Here is a 22,997-nt window from a genome sequence, read left to right on the forward strand (position 1 = left end):
AAATCTGTAAGGCAAAATTGAGTTGGCCATAGAGTACATGAAATAATTACAAGTAAATTACTCATAATACACCAAATTCTTAGTGTGGTTTAAAGACAGAATTTTGATATTAGTGATGTTAGGAGTCACAGTTACATAAATGATTGTATTTCTGATTTATATTCTGGGTGTATGGCATAGGAGAAAGGCAATATATTATAGTCATCCTGGGAGAAGTTTTTTTACATTTTATTTATTGTATTCCTCAGTAAAATTTGTGGTACTCTTTTTAAAAAATATTTTATTTATTTATTTATGTATTTGAGAGAGAGAGAGCATAAGCAGGGAGAGAGACAGAGGGGGAGAGAGAGAGAGAGAATCTCAAGCAGACTCTGTGCTGAGCGCAGGGCCTGATGGAGGGCTCGATCTCACGACCCTGAAATCATGACCTGAGCAGAAACCAAGAGTTGGGTGCTTAACCAACTGAGCCATCCAGGTGCCCTCTATGGTATTCTTTTTTTTTTTTTTTTAAAGATTTTGTTTATTTATTTGAGAGAGAGGCACAGTGAGAGAGGGAACACATGCAGGGGAAGAGGGAGAGGGAGAAGCGGACTTCCTCTGAGCAGGGAGCCCGACGCGGGGCTCGATCCCAGGACCCCGGGACCATGATCTGAGCCGAAGACAGATGCTTAACGACTGAGCCACCCAGGCGCCCCTATGGTATTCTTTAAATCCAGAATAATCACTGTTTTCCTTGGTATTAAATATAAGTTCATAACTATAATAAACCTTATTATTTAAAGCAAATACACCTGACCCTTGAACAATGCAGAGGTTTGGGGGTGCTGACCCTCTGCCAAACAGTCAAAAATCTATGTATAACTTTTGATTCCTCAAAAACTTTACTAATAGCCTACTGTTGATTGGGAGCCTTACTGATAACATCAGTAGTCGATTAACACAGATTTTGTATATTATATATATTCTATATGGTATTCTTAGAATAACATAGCCTAGAGAAAAGAAAATGTTATTAAGAAAATCATAAGGAAGAGAAAATACATTTACAGTACTGTACTGTGTTTACTGAAAAAATCCACATATAAGTGGACCTGTGCGATTTAAAAATCTGTGTTGTTCTGGGGTCAACTGTCCATGGATTCATTCCTATCTTGTTCATTAAAGTGCCAGTGCTATGTAATACTATAACACAACTCCAAATGTCACTGAGCTATTTTCAAGTTAATAAGCCTGAAATCAAAGGCAATTTGGTACAAGTAAACTACTTTCAGTTCTCAGAAAATTTGTGGGTAAAATGGTAATTTTCTGAATATGGAAAGGTCTCCGAAGGTCTCCCTGGAAAATATGTTTGGATTATTAATAGAAGGACAGTAATTGCTTTTTCTCTCTTTTTAGATACAGTGCTACTTTTTAACAATTAAGGTAACTTTGGCAAGCAACTGTAATCTCTAAAGGAGTACCCTCTAAAGGAATGTGTTATTCCAGCAGATCGTGTTGGCCAGGATACAACTTCAAGTGCATTAATTATCCCTAACAATGTGCACAAAGATAATGTTTAAAAAATCTCAACAGGATATCCACTGTGTTTCTGGTAATGTATCTATTTACAGAACACAATTCAATCTAGTCTGAACGACCACTGGCTATGAAATGAGGCTCCCAGATATACAGCGCTATCTACCATTTATGTAACCTTTTCTTCTGTGTAGTGTTTAAAACACCTCTTGTCAGTGTATTCAGAATCTTTTTCCTAATTAGTGGATACTTTCTAGAACCTCTGTTCTGTAGATTTGAAATTACAACACGGATTTAAAATACAGGCAGTTTAGGGAAACATTTACTTCCTAGCCCTGAAATTATCTTTGGTTTTTAGATCTTTAGAAAGCATCCTAATTCTACAAATCGTCAGTCCTCCAAGTAAAGTATACTTTACTATGAATAATGATCTTTCAAGACTTCATGATGGAGGTTGATTCTGTTCTTTTAAAAATCTCCAATTTGTTTTCAGAAAATTATAACATCTAAATTACTAAAGATAATTTTTTTTTTCAATTTAAACATAACTCCTGTTATTTGAATCTTATTTTCTTTTAAGAATGTCTCCAGTTGATATTGGTCTGAAAGCATGAACCTGTAATAGACATAGTGGATTGTAAAAACTCAATTTATATTTATTGACTGAATTGTCAGAATCCAATTGTTTAGAAAATTGCCATTTACAGAGAATTGGTTGATGGATTTGATTTTCTAGTCAGCTTCATTTTCTATTCTTTCTTTCCCTTAGCTAGATTTATAATAGGTTAAAATTTTTGGTCATTATAGTCATAAGATGTTATCCAGTAAAGGTAAAATCAGGAGGAATTGCAGAGGAAAAATATTCTTTTCATGTCTTTCTAAATTCATCTCTCAAGCTTTCTTTTTATGCTTAAATGCAGAGTTTTTTTTGTTACTCAGACCAGTAAATTCTTTCCAGCCTCAGGGCTTTGCACACATTGTTTTCTTTTTCTGGAATGACCCTCTCTTATTCACAATGGCAGCACTCTACTCCTTTTGCTCATGGCACCACTCCCCACCCCACCCCCCATTTACACTTGTGTTGGTCCACATGTTTGAGGAGAGCCCGCAGAAACTCTGTGGTCCTTGAATCTTGGGACTATATTTTGTTCACTACCCCATTCTCAGTGCCTGAGTAAGAGCTCAAGAAATATTTGTTGAGCAAACAATGGGACCTTAACTGGCATATCTATCCTACCCCAGAGCATCTAAGAAAGAGCAATAATAAGTTTGGTCATTTTATTTTGCTTATGAAAGTGAAGGTTAAATTGTTTGGGGGAGCCTCTCTGTGGCTCTGTCCAGTGTTGGCAGCATCACCAGCCTTTTCTACCTATAACAGGAAACTCAGAGTGGGGGAGAACTCTTTCATTTCTCTCCGTTACCTACCAAAGTCCTTAATAAACTTCACTTTTCTGAAAAGTATTCACAACAAAAATGGGCTGACAAATTTAGTAATAGCACTCAATACTTTTTCATAAACTAATGATAAGTTTAGCAATGGCTTCTTAACTTCATTCAATGCAACTTGAACATTGCCAGAGTGTTCCAAGAGGCTCAAAGTTTCTCCCTATAGTATAAGTGTTATCCTTGGGAAAGAGCTTACTTGTTGCTTAGATACTGGGATAAAAATAATTTGCAATGGAGAGACGAGTTCTGCATATAGCCTGAGAAAAATGTTTTATACAACAGACTCCGATCTCCTAGAAACGACGGTAACAAATAATTTTAGAGGCAGTTATATAGAAATGCATTGAAATGAAGGCAAATTAATTTGTGTGGGCAACATACATGGGTGCCTCCAATGTGTTGGGCCTAAAAAAAAAGCATGATACGTGGTTTTCCTCTCATCCACTTTACCACAATATGAGCAAAGTAGGGGGTCTCCAAACTGAGCCTGCACTCCTCCCAGCAAAAACTTTGTGAGCACAGCCCTGCAGAGTATGTCAACATAGTTATGTCTAAACATGTGTTACCATGTTAATTGCGTATTAACTTATACCTCTTAAAACTAGACATTTAAAAAGGATGGAATGCGATGAAATGGATATTTCAAATATCTTCCTAACCATAATCCATAATTATTAGCTAACATCTCCAGGGACATCAACAAAGGATTTGTTATTAAGGAGAAGTTTAAATTCTTAACAATAATACATTTTGGTCAATACCTTTTTATATTAGATGGTTCTTAAAAATCATTATTTACAAAGAACAAGGGTCTTTCTAGATCAACATATTGGGTTTATGGGAATGAAAGAAAATATAATTATGGTGGCCCCATACATTGTAAATATTAACAAGTGAGTCCTATGGTCTTCTTAATATAAAAAAGTGTTTGGGTAATATGGGGGCAAGTTATATTTCAGTATAATTATTCACAGCTATTTAGTAGTGCTAATTTTAGAAAAGCAACATGCTCACCCTTGAAGATGGAAGACTACAAGCCTCTAAAGCAGTTTCGACTCGCTTCCGGTCTGCTGAGAACAAGCGGTATATGCTGTGAAGTGAAATCACAACAGTGAGTTATGGATCATAGGTTTATAGATGATACCAACCGACAGTATCCCATTGAATCAAACCCTTTTGTCATTCAAGATATCCACTGTTCCATGCATCTGCATATAGGTTCTAAAAGATCTATGTATGTGCTTTTTAAAATGAAGATGTTTAATATAAAATCAACATCTTGAGGCAAAGGTGATGACCCAATTAAAAAACATTGTCCTAAATAGCCTCTAAGAGTAAGCACTAAAATACATCCTTGATAACTCGGTCTCCTTGCTGCTACCTATTGCTCTAAAGGTTTACATTATTGACATTATGAAGAAACAAGTAATTACTACTATTATTAATAATAATTTAATATTGCAATGAACAGGAGCCTACAAGTAGCTAGTAGGTCAAAGGGTAAAGATTAAGGATGCATTCTAAAAAAGAAAATTTATGTGTATCAGCTATACTTCAATAAAAAAGTGGTCAATTTATTGACAAATAGAGTTTAAGTATTATATTAAAAATAGAATTGAATATAAGAATTTGAATTTATGGGTTCTATCAAAACATGACAAAATCTAGCGTCCAGAGCCCACCAGTCCCACAAGGATTGTGGTAGAGTTGAATTGTCATTGTCTCCTCCAGATGGGGTTTCACTCCAGTTCTTCGGGCTCCTGGCTTGCTTCATCCCCTAAATTCCCTGACCGGTTTCTGTTGACATTTGAGTTTGCAGCCCCTCCTTCAAGGCTAGCATCATCTTGGTAGAAAGAGACACTGAAGTCGCCCAATTGCCATTCCTAGAACAGATCTGAATCTTAAAGGCCTTTTGGGTTTAACAGTAAGTTTCCCCCACCCCTTCCCCCCTCTTCCTGCTTTGTTTTTCTTGAAAATGATGCCACAGTAAAATCTCTGAGGAAACCAGCTGCATTGATGTGAACATGGGGCGTGAGGGAGAACGGGGTTACCATGCATTCTCAGGCTCCCACTTGGGCCAGTGGGGAAACAAAACAGAGCCATGGCACAGAGTCAAATCTTTGAGAAAAGAACATGAACACTGACTGGGAAATGCTCCCGTAGCTTACTTTTTGAGAGGAATGCGCCCTTCTGGAGTGACTTGCAGCTTAAGCTTAGTATAGCTGTTGGAGAAACAGAAAAGAAAGTGTTTAATCTTTAAAAAGCTGTCTATTAAAGAATAAAATATATAGAAAAGTGTTCATGCGTATGAACCGGTTGCTGAATCTCAACAAACTGTCCAGGCCTCTGCAGTCGGCACTCGAATCAAGAAATAGAACCTTCTCCCTTTAGCAGCATCCCAAAAGCCCCTCTCATGCCCCTTTCCAGAGCCAGGCCCACAAAGGGAACCATTATTCTGACTTCAAACAACCTGCATTTCTTTTTGGCTGGTTTTGCACTTTATATAAATGGAATCACATCCTTTTGTGTCTGGCTTCTTTCATTCCATATTATGTTTTTGATATCCATCCTCATTTTTTGCTTATAGCTGTGGATCATTCACTCTCATTGCAAAGTATTTGACTGTGTCAATATAACTACTGCATTTCTCTCTTCGACTGCTTTTGGGCATGTGGATAGAGAGACAGAGCAACAGAAATTTCAAACGCTGCTGATGGGTGTGTGGATTGGGATTACCACTTTAGGAAACTGCATATGACCCATCAATCCCCCATCTAGATGTAGAGGTAGCAGAAAGGCTTATAACGGATTCATCAAAAGGCATGTTCTAGAATGTCCATAGCAGCTATTCGTAGGGAGACACTTGTTGGAAAGGGACATTTGCAATAGATAATGATTAGCCAAAGAGAGGTTTACTGGCTATAACATGCAACATTCCAGATAAGACGTCTTCTTTATCTCCGTGTCCCCTTCCACTAATATCACCTGGCACAACAGATGTTCTAGAAATGTCTGTTAGTTGAAGGATGGAGAGATCAGAGTCAGTAAAAAGAAAGAAGAAAGGAAGGGGGTAGGGGGAGGCATTAGAAGGGTCTTCAAGGTGACAAACTAAAGAGGAGATGATCACATGAAAAAAACATTTAAGTGAAGACCTATGGAATACTAACAGTAAAAGGAATTCACAGAAGAGTAATAAAGAAATGTAGGCTGGAGTCTTAGGTCTCGAATGATGGGTATGTCTTACAGAAGAAGAGGAAAAAGAGAAAGGTAGTAAAATAGAAGACTAGTAATGTTTCCACTTGTGGTTTTGATTTCAAGGCTTCCCAACCTCCTGGCCATCCATAGCTTCCAAAGTGAATGCAGCCAGCTCTCCTTGCTTCTCGTTTGGCAAAAATCATTATTTTCCTTGGTCAAATTATTTTTAGAAAGACTGTGTAATTCCAGAGTGATTGGGTAATCCTGTTTTGCTTCTCAGTCCTTCTCGTTTTCACTCTGTGCCTCCCTCCACATCTTTTTCTCTTTTCTTCCTAACACTTTCTGTGATGGTCTAAAGGGCAGGATTCAGGACATCAGCCTATTGATTTAAGCAGGCAGGGAAGTTATTATAGCATCTATCAGAGATCTAAGACTGGAGAGAAATGAGTACCGTATGTTCTTCTTTCCCTTTGTCAGATTAATAATTGATATGACACAGGCCTATGTAGAAGCAAAGGGCTCTCTGAAATTAATAATTTTTGGTTCTGAGCACAGCTGCCGGGATTTGGACGTGTCTCCTTATAGTGTGTCAAAGACACTGACATTCAGAGGAGCTCAGCCTAACACGGATGTGCAGCTCGGAGGAAAAGAGCGATCTGTCTTGAAAGTTTTCCAATTCCAAACAGTGGAGGTATCAGTTCTCTAACAAATCCCAAAGGGAAGTTTATGTTTATCAATGTGCGAAGCCGGTGCAGCATAAACAAAAGACTCACAAAGGAGAAAGGAAACTGACTCAGAAGAAGCAACACCCTTAGTAATAAAATTAGAGCTACTTACGCTTTTTCCAGAAATGCGTCTCTTGACATGTTTTGGGCCAGCAGGTTTGTTGCCAAACTGAAAACCTCATTTGTCCATTCCTGAAAGATGTAAATCACACTTGCATTAGCTTAAATACTCTCCAGTCATTAGACACATGTTTTTAGCTAGGCTACCAGGAAGGGCAAATTAGTTCAATTTGTATGCCTAAGGGATTTTTTTGTCTTTCTTTTCTTTTTCTTTCTTTTTTTCTCTTTCTTTTTTCTTTCTTTCTTTCTCTCTCTCTCTCTCCTTCCCTCTCTTCCTTTCTTCCTTCTTTCCCTCCCTCCCTCGATCTTTCTTTCTTTCTTTTGTAAAAATGACATAATTAAATTCAAGTCCCCGAGTTACTGCTCCTTTCTAAGGAAATGTTCTTTACACATAAACAAAATTTTGTCTGCTTTTAAAAATCCTTATTTATAGGGAACTGGCAGATTGCCTTTCAGTAAACAAGTATTTTTTACTACTTTCCTAGCATTATAAATAAAGAGTTATAGAAAAGTTGAAAATACAGTCAAATATATTTTCAGTACACCTGCAGATGTAATCTTCCTGCTTTACTACTCAAGCCAAAGCAGCTATACCAGGGAACCTTTAAATATTAATTACAGTTCTAGAAGTTCTTGAAACCATTTGCAGTCACAATGTCACACTCTCCCAATTCTGTCAGTCCCTCACTACTCCCCTAATCTTAATCCCTACCTCAAACCACTCACCAGTGATCTCACTTGGCTTCCAAGAAAATGGAAAAGAGCAAATCCACACAAAAAGTTGAAGTTCCATTTTGAGTGATGGTTTTGAACACAAAATTAATGTCTTGCCCCCCCCCATTCTTTAAGAGAAGACAAGAGAGCTAAGAAACCATGTTTTTTAATTCAACAGCTTTTCCATCTCATTGTATTATTTCTGCTGTTGTTTTGTTGGCCTTCTGTGTTTTGCCTCCTGACTTAAGGCACTGATAATATACCATCATGTAACACAGTGACATTTGAGGTAGGACTTGGGGTATAGAGTGCTGAAGGAGGGAAGAGGGAATTCTAAGCAAAGAAAACTGGGAGAAAAACCAGAGGTAAGCACACAGAGTAGGACTCAGAGGGAATGGGGAGGAGTTTAATAGGAATTGGAAAAAAGAAGGTGAGTTGCAATGAGAAAAGTAGAGTTGGGGGCAGAGTATGGAGAGCATTTAAGTCTGTTGAGGTATCTGGAGATAATTTAGCAAGAAATGTGAAATTACTGAAGGCCCATTTTTGGGTGAGAGATGAGGAGAGCTGAGGCCAGATTGTGTGTAGGGAGATTATCTGGTGGCCATTTGGAGGATGGAGTTGAAGCTGAGAAACCAAAAAGAAGGAACTCAGTTAAGAAGCTGTCCCAGTTTAGGAGAAAATTTTGGGGGCCTTGACCTCTATACACTATTGGTGGAGGGCTTGGAAGATCACAGCACAGAGTAATTGTGAGTGAAGCAAAAGAACTGACCACCACACTTTATGTATGAGCACAAAAGCATTGGAATAACTTTTTAACAGCTTTAAAATAAATTTCCTCAAGTCTGATCATTTTAAACTAAGACTAACTACTAGCTCTGGTTTTTATAGTATGTTTCTGGTATAATAGTTTCTGAGCTAAGGGTCAAACTTTAGACATTCCTACCTCGATGGGAACTTTACCATTTTGTATGTTTACTGGGGGTCAATTCCACACCTGAAATAGGTACAGTGAAGGCATTATGAAGAGTTGGGGAAATTTAAACTGGGTCTGACCTTTCAGGTCAAAAGGTAAGGTCTCTATTATACCCAGCCCAATAGAAATACCATGTGAGCTACATATATAATTTAAAAATTTCTAGTAGCCACATTAAAAAAGTAGAAGTAAACAGGTGAAACTAGTTTTAATATATATATATTTTTAGCTAATATTTCATAAACATTACTAATCATGTACTCAACATAAAATTGAGATATTTTGTATTCTTTTTATGTGCCTAGTCTTTATTTTTTTTTATTTATTTTTTTATCCCCATACATTACATCATTAGTTCTAGATGAAGTGTTCCATGATTCATTGTTTGTGCATAACACCCAGTGTTCCATGCAGAATGTGCCCTCCTCAACACCCACCACCAGTGCCTAGTCTTTAAAGTGAGGTATGGGTTTTACACTTACAGCCCATCTCAGTTGGCTTTGGCAACCTTCCAGGTACTCAGTTAGCCACAGGTAGCTGGTGGCTGTGGCTGCAGCATTTGGTCAGGTCTTCTAGATCCTTAGCTCTTTTTATGGGTCCTTTATCAAACCAGTTGAAGGACAGCATCATCACCACCTTTACCACATAGCCACAGTTAGCTCATTCAGCAAGTCAAGTGTAATTTATTTTCATCACATTCTCAGAATGTGAGCATCTAAATTTCCAAGTGTGGAATTCCTAGAATTCACTGGCTTCCTGCAGCCTTTTGAGATGTTCAAAAGATCTGACCCAGGCTACATCAAAGATTCAGGGACTAATGCAATGACCAAGGGAACTTTAGAAATCACCCTACTCTTGCTTGGGTACTGGTCTCAGTCTATATCACATTGAGCTAAAACAACATGTGTCTTACTTTGGTTTCCCCAGGAGCAGACCCTGAGACAAGGATTTATGAAGAAGGGTTTATTATGAAGGGTTTTCTGGCACCTTTATAGGGGACTGAGCAGGATTGGGGGTAGAAAGGTTGAAGGAAGAAGGAAGAAGGCAGATGGTAACTTTGGCTTTCTCCATCCTGATATAGACCACACATCAAAGTTGAGTTTTTGATGAAGAACAAGGGAGCTGGAGTGTGGTAATGCCTGTGCCTGTTATTCTTGGTTAAGGGCTAGTGGAGGGGATGGAATCCCCAGGCACTTCCTGGTTTCTTTGATAGTAGGCAAAGGGGGTTCCAGATCCAGAGGGAGCAGCCACCAAAGAGACAAGGGTCCTGGCTGTTGGAAGTGAAAGCATTGTGTATGAAAGTGGAAAAGGACTGGAAGGGACACAGGCAGAGCCCTCTAGAGTTTACTATAGCAGGATACCATATCTCAGGACTTTTGGGTACATTGTGCAACCAAAGCCTTGAGGGAATGGATTCCCATATGTTCTAGAGCAGTGCTTCTGAATCTTTCATGTACATAGAAACTGCTGGGGGCAGGAGGGAGTGGAGGGTCTTGCTGAAATGCAGATGATGATTCAGGAAGTCTGGAGAGGGGACAGAGAATGTGCATCCCAAGTGAAGTCTGCTGAACCATGCTAGGAGCAGCAAGGTTTTAGAGTAGACTTACAGCACTGATGGAAAGTTTGGTAGAAATGTAGGACTTTAAGCTCCACACCAGATCTTTGGACTCAGAATCCACGTATTTTTTAAGAAAACTTTGTATTTTTTTTTTTAATATTAATGTTTGTTTGAGCATGCTGCTGGGCCAGGAACAGCATTTTGAGTAGCAAGGTGTGCCAGGGCCTGGTTTAGGAAACATTATTCTAATCTTTGTCTGCTTGATCCCCAAGCAAATAAAGAACTTATTTTGGTTACAAAAGGTTCTCACAGCTGCATTAAGAACAACATGGCTAAAAAACTGTGGCCAGAGCAGCTTAAAGTAGCCTCGGCTCATCCAGAGATTATGGCATATGCTTTGCGGCAGGATAGACCAATCCCACCCTGGCAGGATTCTCATACATCCAATGCTCTGCCCTGATGAGTTTGGCACTGGAAGGACAGCTTCTTATTTCAATCTGGAGGGTTGGTTTTTCTACTTTGATAGACAAGATTCTGATGATTACCACTAAGCTTGGCTCTGCTTCTACTATTTCAACCCTGAAGCTTCTTAAATGACATTTTCTGTTTTATGATCAATCTTTTTGCACACAGGGGATAACAGAGACCTGAATGAGAGAAAACATATCTGAAGGTCAACTTCCATGGAATTTCATCTGGAGTTTAAGGGCACATGTTTGTGCCTTAACATCTGCAAGACCGTTTGTGCAATTCCCTCACCACGCGGATGAGGGCACACTTACTGAGATGCCGGGCTTGACACCATTATAGATCCCAAGTTTTCCTACCAGGTCGAAAAGTCAACGCACTTTTATTTCTTTTTTTTTTTTTTTAAGATTTTATTTATTTATTTGAGAGAGAGAGAATGAGAGACAAAGAGCATGAGAGGGAGGAGGGTCAGAGGGAGAAGCAGACTCCCTGCCGAGCAGGGAGCCCGATGCGGGACTCGATCCCGGGACTCCAGGATCATGACCTGAGCCGAAGGCAGCCGCTTAACCAGCTGAACCACCCACGCGCCCCAACGCACTTTTATTTCTAAAGCCACTTCGGTTCCACCATTCTTGGCACAGGATTTATGTGTTTGCTTAATACCGCCAACAATTGTTTCACAATTGTCAATTACTCTCAGAGGTATTGTTTGAGTGTTTACTCTGCACTGACCTAAGTCCTTTGCATCCGATCACTTAATTAGTTCTTACAACAATTCTCTAGGAGTTAGGTACTGTTATTAGTCTCATTTTACAGAGGAGGATTCCAAGTTTCAAAGCACTTAAGATTTATTTATATTCTCAGAGCTGATAAAAGTCACAATTTGGGATTAAATCACTGGTTTCTTGGGCTCCAAACCCTGTACTCTCAGATACTGTGCACTCTCTCATTTTGTTCTAGAAAATTTTAGGGTGGCTAATACAGTTCAACAAGATAAAAAAGATAAGTAAATCCACTTCACTGTATTCTGTATAAAACATGGACTCAGCACTTACGACGGGCTAGTCATTGTTCTAGGTATTTGGCAAATAATTAACTCGTTGAAACCTCACAACTACTCTACGAGATAAATTCTGTTATTAGCACCCCATTTATATAAATGAGAAAGCTGAGGCACAGAGGCATTCACTAACTGGCATAGGGTCACACAGCTCATTATAGGCACACCTGAGATTTGAATCCAGGACGTTTGCTGATGGGATCTATACACCTTACTGTTGTACGATGATGATGAAGCAAACTATGGAGTTTATGAAGTAAACACCTTAACAACATGTTGTAAGGATGACGTTAGAAGAGATAAAATGGAGAGGGGGTGAGGTCAGTCACAAAATGTAAGTCTAAAGTCTTGGAACTTTGATAGAGGTAGGTCACAATTTCTATTCACACTTGCCTTAACCAATGTAAAGAGAGATTCAATCACAACATGCTCGACCCTTGCCCTAGATCCAAATGCCAATCATGCAGCAGTTCAACCATGATGACTAGTTCTGAGAACAGAGAGAAATTTTTCCCATTGGCATTCAGGCCTCTTAACTTCTTGGTTTAACTTGTCACTGCAAGGGGGTATACAGACAGAGACAGAGTCTTCTGGAAGAAATAGAATTCTTGCAGACTTTTCTCCTTCCCATTGTTCTCATTTATGTTACCTTTAATATTTCAGTGTCTTTATTTTACCTTTCTTTTCTTTCACTATTCTGTATTTCTCTTATACATAGAAATACAGAGAATAGTGTAACTAACACAGATCAAAATGTAATAAATGTCCACATTGCACCATATTTACTTTAGTACTTTTTAAAAATTATATCCTTAGGATGTAGCAGTGCAGATTAATTCTATGCTGTGCATAGAATGTTTCTCCCTGATCCCATTTTTCTCCCTTTCTCCAGGAGCAGGTTCTATCTCAAAAGGTAGATATCAATACCAATCTATTTTCATGTGGTATAGATCAGGATTCAGCAAACTAAGGATTGAGGGCTAAATCCAGCCTGTCACCTGTTTTTGTAAATAAAGTTTTATTGAAATATAGCTATGCTTGTTCATTTACATATTGTCTGTGGCTGCTTTTGGGCTATAATGGCAGAGTTGAGTGGTTGCAAGAGAGCCAAAAGGGCAAAGTATTTACTATCTGGCCCTTTACAGAAAAAAGTTTGCTGGTCCTTGGTATGGATGGACTCCTGTATATTTAAAATAGTACATAAATCATATCATACTGTATGCATCTTTGGCCAATGGTTATTTGCAACCAACATTATACCTTTAAATGTATCCTTGCTTCTACGTGTGGGTCTAGTTAATTAATTTTAACTATTATGCTATTCCACTATAGGAATGTAGTTTATTAATTCATTATTTTATTGATGAACATTTATGGTTTCTTCCTCCAGAAAGTCTGGTTTGCATAAACTTACTTCCTGTTGCCCTAATCACATCTGGGAGATTCTCTAGGGTGAATATCATTAATTCTTAGAATCCATGTATCTTCATCAGTATCCGATGCTGATACTTGCTCATCAAAGTGGGAAGGACGCCAAGTTCCCATTGGCAGTGTAGGAGAGCTTGCATTCTATCATATTCTCAAAAACACTTGCCATTATCAGACTTCCAGAAAATGTTGACAAATCTGATGGATGCAATGTGGATCTTGCAGTGGTCTTAATAGGCATCCCTGGGCACCTGGAGTGGCTCAGTCGTTAAGTGTCTGCCTTCGGCTCAGGACATGATCCCAGGGTCCTGGGATCGAGCCCCGCATCGGGCTCCCTGCTCTGCGGAAAGCCTGCTTCTCCCTCTCCCTCTGCCCCTGCTTGTGTTCCCTCTCTCGCTGTGTCTCTCTCTGTCAAATAAATAAATAAAATCTTTAAAAAAAAAAAGGCATCCCTGACTTACCAGCAGAGTTGAGCATCATTTTATATATGTCGGGCCTGTTCCACTTTTTCTTTTCTGCAAATTTCCTCTTAACATTCTTAACACACTTTTAAGGTATTTGTGCTTATTGTCTTTAAAAAGGGGAGAGTTTTTGTTTGAGGTTTGAGGTTCAGCACAGGATTGTGGTTCAGTATCATTCCTATTGAGAGAAACAAAGTGCCACACGGTGGCTTTGTGTTATAAATGGTGCCCGGGGCATCGTGGCTTGCAAGGCACCCACCCAGATCGTGGCTGTGACCTGAGACCAAGCACCTGGAGTCGCAGAGAAAAGGCAGAATGTGGCCTCTGTCCCCTAAAACATGTCCTCATGCAGTGAGTTCTTGGGGAAAGAAAAATATTCTAAAAGGAATACTGAATATACATAGAAATTATGAGTCCATGCTACCTTAATAAAGTAAAGGAGCGACAATTGATAATAATCTCAAAGCAAGTGTTTCCAGAGTGCCTGATTTGGAAGTTTCAATTTCTCAATCTATTATATTAATTTTCAAAAGGTTTCTGGAATAAATAATAATTTATACAAGACACGTTAATATTTGCAGGACATATGAAGGTCCGAACAACTTTAAATAGCTGTCTATTTATTTTTCATTTTTTGGCACACCCCTACTGCCATCAGTGATAACAGTGTCATTCCCATCACCTAGGCCCATAAGCGGGTAATGGTTTGGGATTTGAGTAAGAAGGAACATTGTGCTTCTCATTCAGAGTTGCATTGCCTGGCTGAGCACATTTCTCTCACCTACTGGCATGCATCAGAATTAATCTCACTGAGCATTTGTCTTAATGGTACAGTAAAGAGTCTTTTCATGGTGAAAGATGGTCTATGAGTTATAAAGACTTTCATTAAAAGCAGAAAGGACTGTCGGAGAAGTCACTGCATTTATGATACTACATAGAGCATTTAGAATTTCGGTAAAATTTCTGGTACAGTGTCTGCTTTGGCTGGAAGTGAAGGTCTTATATTTTATAGTCAAAATGTTCACCTCATACTCAGAGAGAAATGGTTGTCACATAAAATATAGTTACCAAAACAAAACAAAAACCAGAAAGCGTATTAGGACCCGGTATTATCACTACCGGGACACTAGAAAATTATATTACTCAAATGATGTAATATCAAGGAAAGGTGCATAATTATTTCCAAAAGACTATGTGATTCAAATGCCTTTAAGTTACAATTGACAAAAGCACAACTCAAACTAGCCTGGAAAATAGGAGAATTTCTCAGGGACACTGGAGATTTCCTGTAATTGAAGGAAAAATTGAGCAAACTGCAGGAGTAAAAAAAAGGTATAATACAAGACATCAGGAAACTGGGGCCTAAATGTGCCAAGGGGATTGTCTTTACTGCTTTTCCATTGCTCTCTCCTACCTGGTGGCATTCTTTTTTCTACTGATCAGCTTCGTTCCCATGGCCACCAACTGCACAAAAGTTGTTACACACGGCCCCTCCCACCACCAGAGATAGTCTGATGACCTTACTTCCAGTATGAAAAATCCTGGCAAAGGTCTCTGATTGGTCTACTTCTAGAACAGTCTAGTCAAGTAAGAACCTAGCAGTATCCAGGAGACCAAATCATTGGAACTGAGGGAGAAGCAATGAGTAAAAGGACAGAAGAGAATAAAAACACTACATATATCCATTCACAGGAGTACCTTGTAAAAGAGCAGGTGGAAAAAAAGGATGTGAGTGTTCATACCTTGTGTGGGACCTCATAGTTCTGCATCCCATTCTTTTTGTAAAATGGGTAATAAATCCACACTTTTGACTTGAGTTGACTTCATGAATGAATGAATGTGTCAAAAAGAGAGTTACATCCATGCCTTACAATTAATGCCTTTTGAAATTAATTTTTATGTCTTCCTCATTGTTATAAGTATTCAATCACCATTCTCGGCTACAGGGTTTTAGATAATCACTCTACACATTTCTTATTGCAATTGGAACTATGCTGGAATAGGTTGTAAGAACTCAAGAGTACCATGTACAACATCGGGCTGAGGAGGCTCTCCAATTAGGAAAGTACAGAAGTTTTAGAGTTAGGGCTTAGGGCATCGACGTGGGCTTCATAGACATGCTTTATGCTTTGCTTTATACTTTGGGGTATCTTCTGAAGGACTGTTGTGCCATTATCTTTTTCCAGATAAGTGAAGCATTGCTGTAGTACATGGTCCCCTGATGACCTAAGGAAGAGTTCACATACTTAAAAGTGCAATTTGCAAGACGTGGAAGTGCAAGGATCCACATTTTGGGAGGTAACAGGTGTAGTATAGCTTGAGTCTTCTTCTAACCCCTCTTGACCTTGCCCTGCTCCATGGGAAAAATTAATGTGGTGAAATCAAGTTAAAATGAATATTAACAGAGTTCTTCAAAGGGGAAAGAATAAAGCCTCTGAAAAGAACAGCATCTGTGGCACAGCGTGGAAGAAAAGAGGAGGATGTTTGCTCTGGTTAAGTTCTCAAGATGAGAGGTTTTCAGCTCTACCATTGTGAATCTCAGATGTGTTTTGAGCTTCAGCTGAGGGACACTCTCCTCCCCCTCCAGCTAGTTGACTGAGTCATCGCTCATTTGTACAGCTGAGAAAATGTTGATCGAGTGCCCTCATATGAAACCCCTAAAGCTTCCTTTTCATGGCTTTCATGTCAACCCACCATAGTCTTGAAATGGTTCTTTCCAAAAGCCTCATGTCACTTTTATGAAAACACTCGCTCTTATGTCTTCTAAGCCTCGTAGTTTCAATGCTAATGAGTACTTCGGTTTGAATCCGGGGGAGTGCTGCATACTATAGACAGTGAGTGTATGTAAGCAGGGTCTGTAATTATAATCGATAGCATTGTTTATTGTTTAAAAAGTAATTCTGTTTGAGCAGATCAAGTGAAAAAAAATTTTTAAAGAAAAAAAAATCCAGCTAATTTCTTTGGTAAGATGTATATCAAGTGGAATAAAAGGAGCAATCATAATTTCTTGGGAGTAAAGTGGTGCTGCTTATCCATTAAATGAAATCTGACAAAATTAAAACTGCATTCCTTGAAATGTGATTAGTAAACTACACACAGGTACTTCCTCATTAAGTTATAACTTAACCTATGGAATTCTGCTAAAATATAATTTTCTCATTTGGAAGTCAATTTGTTTTAAATACTGTAATTATATCCCCTATCTTTATTTTAAATTGTTTTACAAGCTGGATTCTTTCCCTTTAGATGCAGGGGTATTTGGCCTTCAGTAAGGACTCTACCCTGTTAGCCCTTCCTCCACTGGGAGAATTACTCTTTGTTTTTGGCTCCAATTGCTTCCCTTTTGCTCATTTTCTCACTGCCTGTGGAAGGGCAAATCTTGAATATAACTTGTGCTTCTCTTCTAATTCAAAATTAAAATTCTGTCATTAGTTTATGTAATGATTCTTGCTGACCCTCATATTATTGATGCTTTTGCTAGTTTATTTAAAAATAAATCTTACTGGATTTCAGACCCCGCTCTGCTACTCTCTAGCTGTGGGACCCACTGTTCAGTGTGGGACCCACTGCTCAGTACTACCTAATATCCATTTTCCCCTTCTCTCCTCACGGAAACCTGACATTATTCAGGCCAACAATATATAATAATTGAAAAATATGCATTTTTCAACATCTCCAGCAACTAGGGTGGCAATGTGACACATGAGGAACCACACGTCAGCAGAAGTCTGAGAGGAAAATGTGGTTTCTGATATAGAGGCTCTGTTCTTTTTGCTATTGGGACCACACATGCAATGGCTTGAACTGCAGAAGCCTCTTGATCTATGAGGAAATGGCCATGGGAATTATAGGGTTGAGACCAAGGCCTTGATATCCTTGAGTCACTGAATCAATGCCAGAAACACCTACCTTTAGGATTCCTGCTGCATGAGGAAAGAAAAAAAAAAAAAAAGCAAACAAGATGCAAACAAATAAAAACTCCTTAATTTATCTAAGCTACTGTTTACTTTGGTTTTCTATTACTCAGGGTCAAATGTAACCCCTGCCTGACAGAACTGTCTTGGGCAAGTTTTTTAACCTGTACAATATTCATTTGCCTTATAAAAAGGAGGAAATCATAGGACTTACTTCACAGGCTGTTATGACAATTAAGGGAGATAGTTCATATTAAATGTTTAGATCGGTAACAGTCAGAACACATGCTTAGTAAATGGTAGCAATCTAAAAATGTATTATTTATCAAAGAAACACATATATAGATGTTCAAAAAAAAATTGTCCAGAGGGGCTATAAAGAAAAAGCAATGATTGCTTGTGATACTCTTACCCTAGTTCTGTTTCTTGACAGCTATTCTCAGCATTTCTATTCTTAAATTCCTGGGGGTTAATTCCATATTTCTAATTAATCTATTTATACTGCTTTCTCTTGATTGACCAATTTTAGAATTTAACTATCAATATCCAGCTCTGATCTCCTATCCTATCTCCCTTCTGCCCTTTCTCCTTCTTCCTGATAGAATTGTCACCACTGGTCTTTCTTTCCAGACACGTGACAATCTCAATAAGCCGTTTCTTAATCCACCAATTAAAGACAGCATCACTTGACTTCTCTGTGAGAGAGGACATTTACCTGCCAATCCTTTTACCTCCAAGCCCTGTTAGTTTAAATTTACTTTTAAAATGATCAAAGTTGAAATGTTTTTATCTTGTTCAGGATCCATAATTGACTTCAATTATGTGCATATAAATTGATTCTAAAAGTTCAAAACCGATAAAATAAAAATTTACATGATTACAAAAATGCAAATATAATTTTCTGCAGGCTCATATATTAGACTCTGATTGTCCTACTTGTTAAAATTCCAACACCATGAACCACGTGGCTTTCAAAAGGGAACATTCCCATGGGACACCTGAGTGGCTCAGTCAGTTAAGCGGCTGCTGCCTTTGGTTCAGGTCATGATCCCAGGGTCCTGGGATCGAGTCCTGCATCGGGCTCCTTGCTACGCGGGGAGCCTGCTTCTTCCTTTGTCTTCTGCTCCCCCTGTTTGTGCTTGCTCTCTGTCTCTCTCCCTCTCTCTCTGACAAATAAATATATAAAATCTTAAAAAAAAAAGGGAACAATACTACGATAACATACTTCCTTTTTGGGCTGTTCCTTCAGTTGTTGAAAATCCTGCATGCTTTTAGCATGGCTTATATTTGGATAATACTTTTCCATTTATCTTTTCTTTTGGGGAGAAGAAATTTAAGCCTTTTACATGCATCTAATATCTTCCAGTTTCCTACTTGTATTGCCTGAACCTAGTTCATTCCTCTATGTGCTATTTAAACTTTTTTTTTTTTTTTTAAAGATTTTATTTATTTATTTGACAGAGAGAGACACAGCGAGAGAGGGAACACAGGCAGGGGGAGTGGGAGAGGGAGAAGCAGGCTTCCCACTGAGCAGGGAGCCCGATGCGGGGCTCGATCCCAGGACCCTGGGATCATGACCTGAGCCGAAGGCAGACGCTTAACCGACTGAGCCACCCAGGCGCCCCTATGTGCTATTTAAACTTCAAGACAGTACCTGTCTTTAGCTTTTATATATATATATATATATATATATATATATATATATTTTTTTTTTTTTTTTTTTTTTTTTTTTTTTTTTGTATTATGTCTTTCATATTTTCCTCTCCTCTGTTTTCTCCTTTTCTCCTGCACTCTTTAGGTTGATTGTGCCTGTATCTCTTACCTTTTCTCTTTCTCTTTTTTAGTAATCTCTACACCCAACGTAGAGCTCAAACTCACGACCTGGATATCAAGAGTCCCATGCTCCTCCTACTGAGCCAGCCAGGCGTCCCTTATCTTTTCTCTCTTATTGTCACCTTTTTGTCTTTCAATTTTCCTTTTTTGTTTTCTGCCTGGTTCCCCATTCTGGGAGATTTCCTTCAATCTCTTCTTACAACAGTTATGTAGACAGAATCTGGCTTTTGTTCCATTATCTTATTTTTAATTTCCAAAAAAAGCCACTTTATTTTTGTTACCTATTTTTCAGAGCATCTTGTTCTTATCTTATGAATGTGATATATTCAAAATTCTCTCTGAAGATAGTTTCTGTTTTAATTTTTTGTTTATTTGTTTCTTGAATTATCCCTGTATCTTCTATCATCATTTCTTATTTTGTCCATCTTAGCTCCTTCATCAGTCAATAGTGTGGGCTTTCTCAATAGCCTGTGGACATTTTGTTGCTAGTTCACATTTTAGACTGGGGACAAGAGAGGGGCCAACTGGGAGCTCTGAGTATGTGAGTGGGAATTACCAGCTTGTAGATCTCTTTTTTGGGTAAGCATGTGGGTGCCAGCCACTATGGTGTGGTATCCATAAATTCTAGAATGAGAAGAGCTTTACTCTGGCTGCTTGACTCTAATGTTGGCTACCATGATTCTTTTCTAATAATTTGTTTACCTACACACACACACACACACACACACACACACACACACACACAAGCCCTTGCCTTTTTGGTCTGGGAAGTAATTGGCTATCAATTATTCTAGATGCAGAGCAAGAGGACCAGGTGGAGGGGCTGATAGTTTTGTCCGTATTCCTTTAATTCCTCGCCCTTCTGTCCATTCCCAAGTCCTATTCCCTATTCTGCTGGGCTGGTAGTTCTCAAGTCTGGGGCTCTCTCCACTGATTCTGAGTGGGTCAGTGACCTTGGTGGCTACGGTTCTCTATGGAACCTAGACTCTGTTCCATCATGCATTCTCCTCATTTTCTTCTGTAGACTTATTGAAATATGTCATCTCGTAGTGACCTATCTCGTTCTCTTCATCCCTGCGTATTTATATTCCTTTACCATCATTTTCATAGTATCTCAAGAGAGATAGCATGTCACACCTGTGCTTATTCTGCTGCTTTAGACTAATACTATTTTAAACCTTATGTCCAAAACCAATTTTCTGGTTTTCCCTCTCTAATTGGCTCTCCAACTCAATAAGTGCAATACCAGCAAAACTGACGTCATCCTTAGCTCCCTCTTTCTCTCATGCCATGTGTCCAATCCATCAATATGGTTCTGTGGGTTTTTTTGGTTTTACCCTCAAAGTATATCCAGAACCCAGCCATTTCTCACTACCTCCTCCCCAAGCGCTCTGCTCTCCTTTGTTTCTGTTCGCATCCCTACTATGGCTTTTCAACAGAGCAGCCAGGTCAATCCTGTTAAAATATATTACACCAAATTAATCCCTTGCTTAAAGTGATGCAAGTTACTCGTATCACTGGAAATGAAGCCAAGTTCTTACAGTGGCCATCCACCACTGTCTGGGTCACCTGTCACCCCTCTCCCAACCTCTCTGACTCATCTCTCACTGCTCTCCTTTTCCTCAACCCATGCTGGGTACACACCTGTCTTAGGGTCTGCTCTCCTCCATGAGAACCACTTGACCCACTCCATCATCTTCAAGGTTTTCTTGAAAAGTTATAACCTCAGTGTAACCTTATCTGGCCAATTTATTTAAAATTGAAATATGCCCCCTCTTCTAGCTCTGTCTATTCCCATTTCCTACTTTATTTCTCTCCAGCACCCAGCACTGCCTTATTGCCTTATTTATTGTGTTTATTGTCAACCCACCCCCACCATTATGTAGGCTTCATGAAGACAATCATTTTTGTCTATTTAGCTTATCCCTGGCACTCAAAATCATGCCCGGTACACAGCAAGCCATTGAGTATTAGTTGAATGAATGAATGAATGACTATCATTATATAGCCATTAGGAAAATTATTGACAAAGTATTTAATTTTTCTTTTTTTTAATTCTCAGGGACAGCTTGTTCATTGGGACCATTTGCTGCATTCAGAACCTAAAAATGACAACTGATATTAAGGCAGTAGATGACACAGATCAACCTGCCACTCTCAGAGGATGCCAGATATATTCCCCCAGTAATTAAACAAGGAAGCCAAATGTTTTTAGAGCTCTTCTTCCTTCCAAAAATATTATGGTTTTTGTTTGTTTTAATTTTTTTTTATTTATTTGTCAGAGAGAGAGAGTACACATGCACATGCACAAACAGTGGGAGGACAGATGGCGGGTGGGGGAAGCAGGCTCCCCGCTGAGCAGGGAGCTCCAATGTGGGACTGGATCCCAGGACCCTGGGATCATGACCTGAGCTGAAGGCAGACTTAACTGACTGAGCCACCCAGCAAAAATCCCTGTTTGTTTGTTTTAATCTGTGTGCCTGCTTCAAGGCAATCCACACAGACAGACAACTGGGGCTTACTCAGCTGCGAGCCGCAGGGAGGCATAGGAACAAGGGGGCAGCGGGTCATTTCTGTGTTCTGGAGTGTTTGGAAAGAAAGGGGAGATACTGCTGCTTAAGTAGTTTTCTGACTTTCCTTTCTGGGGACAAGTGGGTTTGCCCTCACAGCAGCCCATACTCTGAAAGCACAAGCATTTCTGTGCCCTAGAGTATATATTTTCCCTGCAGTTTGGCATTCACTCCTCTGCGTGGATCCCTTGAACACAGCCTGATTCAAAAGAAGCCCTTGCTTAAGGAATGCAGAAAAGACATCCAGAAGGTGGAGGGCGGGGCGCTTCGCACCACAGTCGCCAGAAGAGCAACTGTTCCTTCGTAGGAAGAGATGAAGGAAGGAAGAGATTAATGTCCAAGTTGCCTTTTCCCTCCTCTTTTTATTATGAATGCCTCTCTTTTGACTTTTGAACTTTTAAACTTTGTACGGACATTCCATATGGGTGACATTTTCACAATTTAAAAGTTTAAGATGTGCCTCCTTCATCTGCTCCATGCTCATCCAAAATACAAATGCAGAACGTGGAATGATTCTCATTTGCCAACAAAGGACATCCACGACTACAAAATTCCAAAACCAATAGTACAGTGTATTGACTTGGTGAGAACTTGGCCCTTATTTACAGTTGGGTGGGGGAATATCCTAAGATGACATAGGCTTGTTTTGCGGGTATGAGGAGGTCAGGAGTAGCAGTGAATGAAGATCTCATAAAACACAATAATCCATTTGTAAATGGCAATCCTTTTGGCATATATATTCTACCCTCAAGGAGGTCTTGCACAATTTTCCACTATGTTCCAAAATACACTCCTGAAAACAATGTACGATACCTCATTCTATTCTTCTTAATCATTTTTGTTTAAAGAAAATCAGACCTACACCCACTGCTCACTCACCATAAACTGGTCCTAGTTAAAGGGATAAATTACATATTTTGTACAGAATATATTAGTGTCTGAAAATTCTTATCTCAATGTATATGTCTCAGAATTATATATATATATAATTATATATATATATATGAACCTCATGTC

At 39.0% G+C, this 22,997-nt stretch overlaps 1 protein-coding gene across 8 annotated transcripts in view; it reads right to left on the bottom strand.

Annotated features, from left to right (window-relative positions):
* PLCB1 (phospholipase C beta 1) overlaps positions 1–22,997 on the bottom strand; it is a 683,394-nt gene that overhangs the window by 214,865 nt on the left and 445,532 nt on the right. For all 8 annotated transcript variants that reach the window (XM_064572834.1, XM_045885403.2, XM_064572835.1 and 5 more), the window contains 3 exons: positions 6,994–7,073; positions 5,130–5,183; positions 3,976–4,051 (listed from right to left, as the gene is read on the bottom strand). In XM_064572834.1, coding sequence (XP_064428904.1) covers positions 3,976–4,051; positions 5,130–5,183; positions 6,994–7,073 — 210 coding nt within the window. The remainder of the gene's footprint in view (positions 1–3,975; positions 4,052–5,129; positions 5,184–6,993; positions 7,074–22,997) is intronic.

This window comes from Mirounga angustirostris, unplaced genomic scaffold (genome assembly GCF_029215605.1).
Source record: "Mirounga angustirostris isolate CCGP_5_RB_7025 unplaced genomic scaffold, mMirAng1.0.hap1 SCAF_10, whole genome shotgun sequence".
Classification (NCBI taxonomy): domain Eukaryota; kingdom Metazoa; phylum Chordata; class Mammalia; order Carnivora; family Phocidae; genus Mirounga; species Mirounga angustirostris.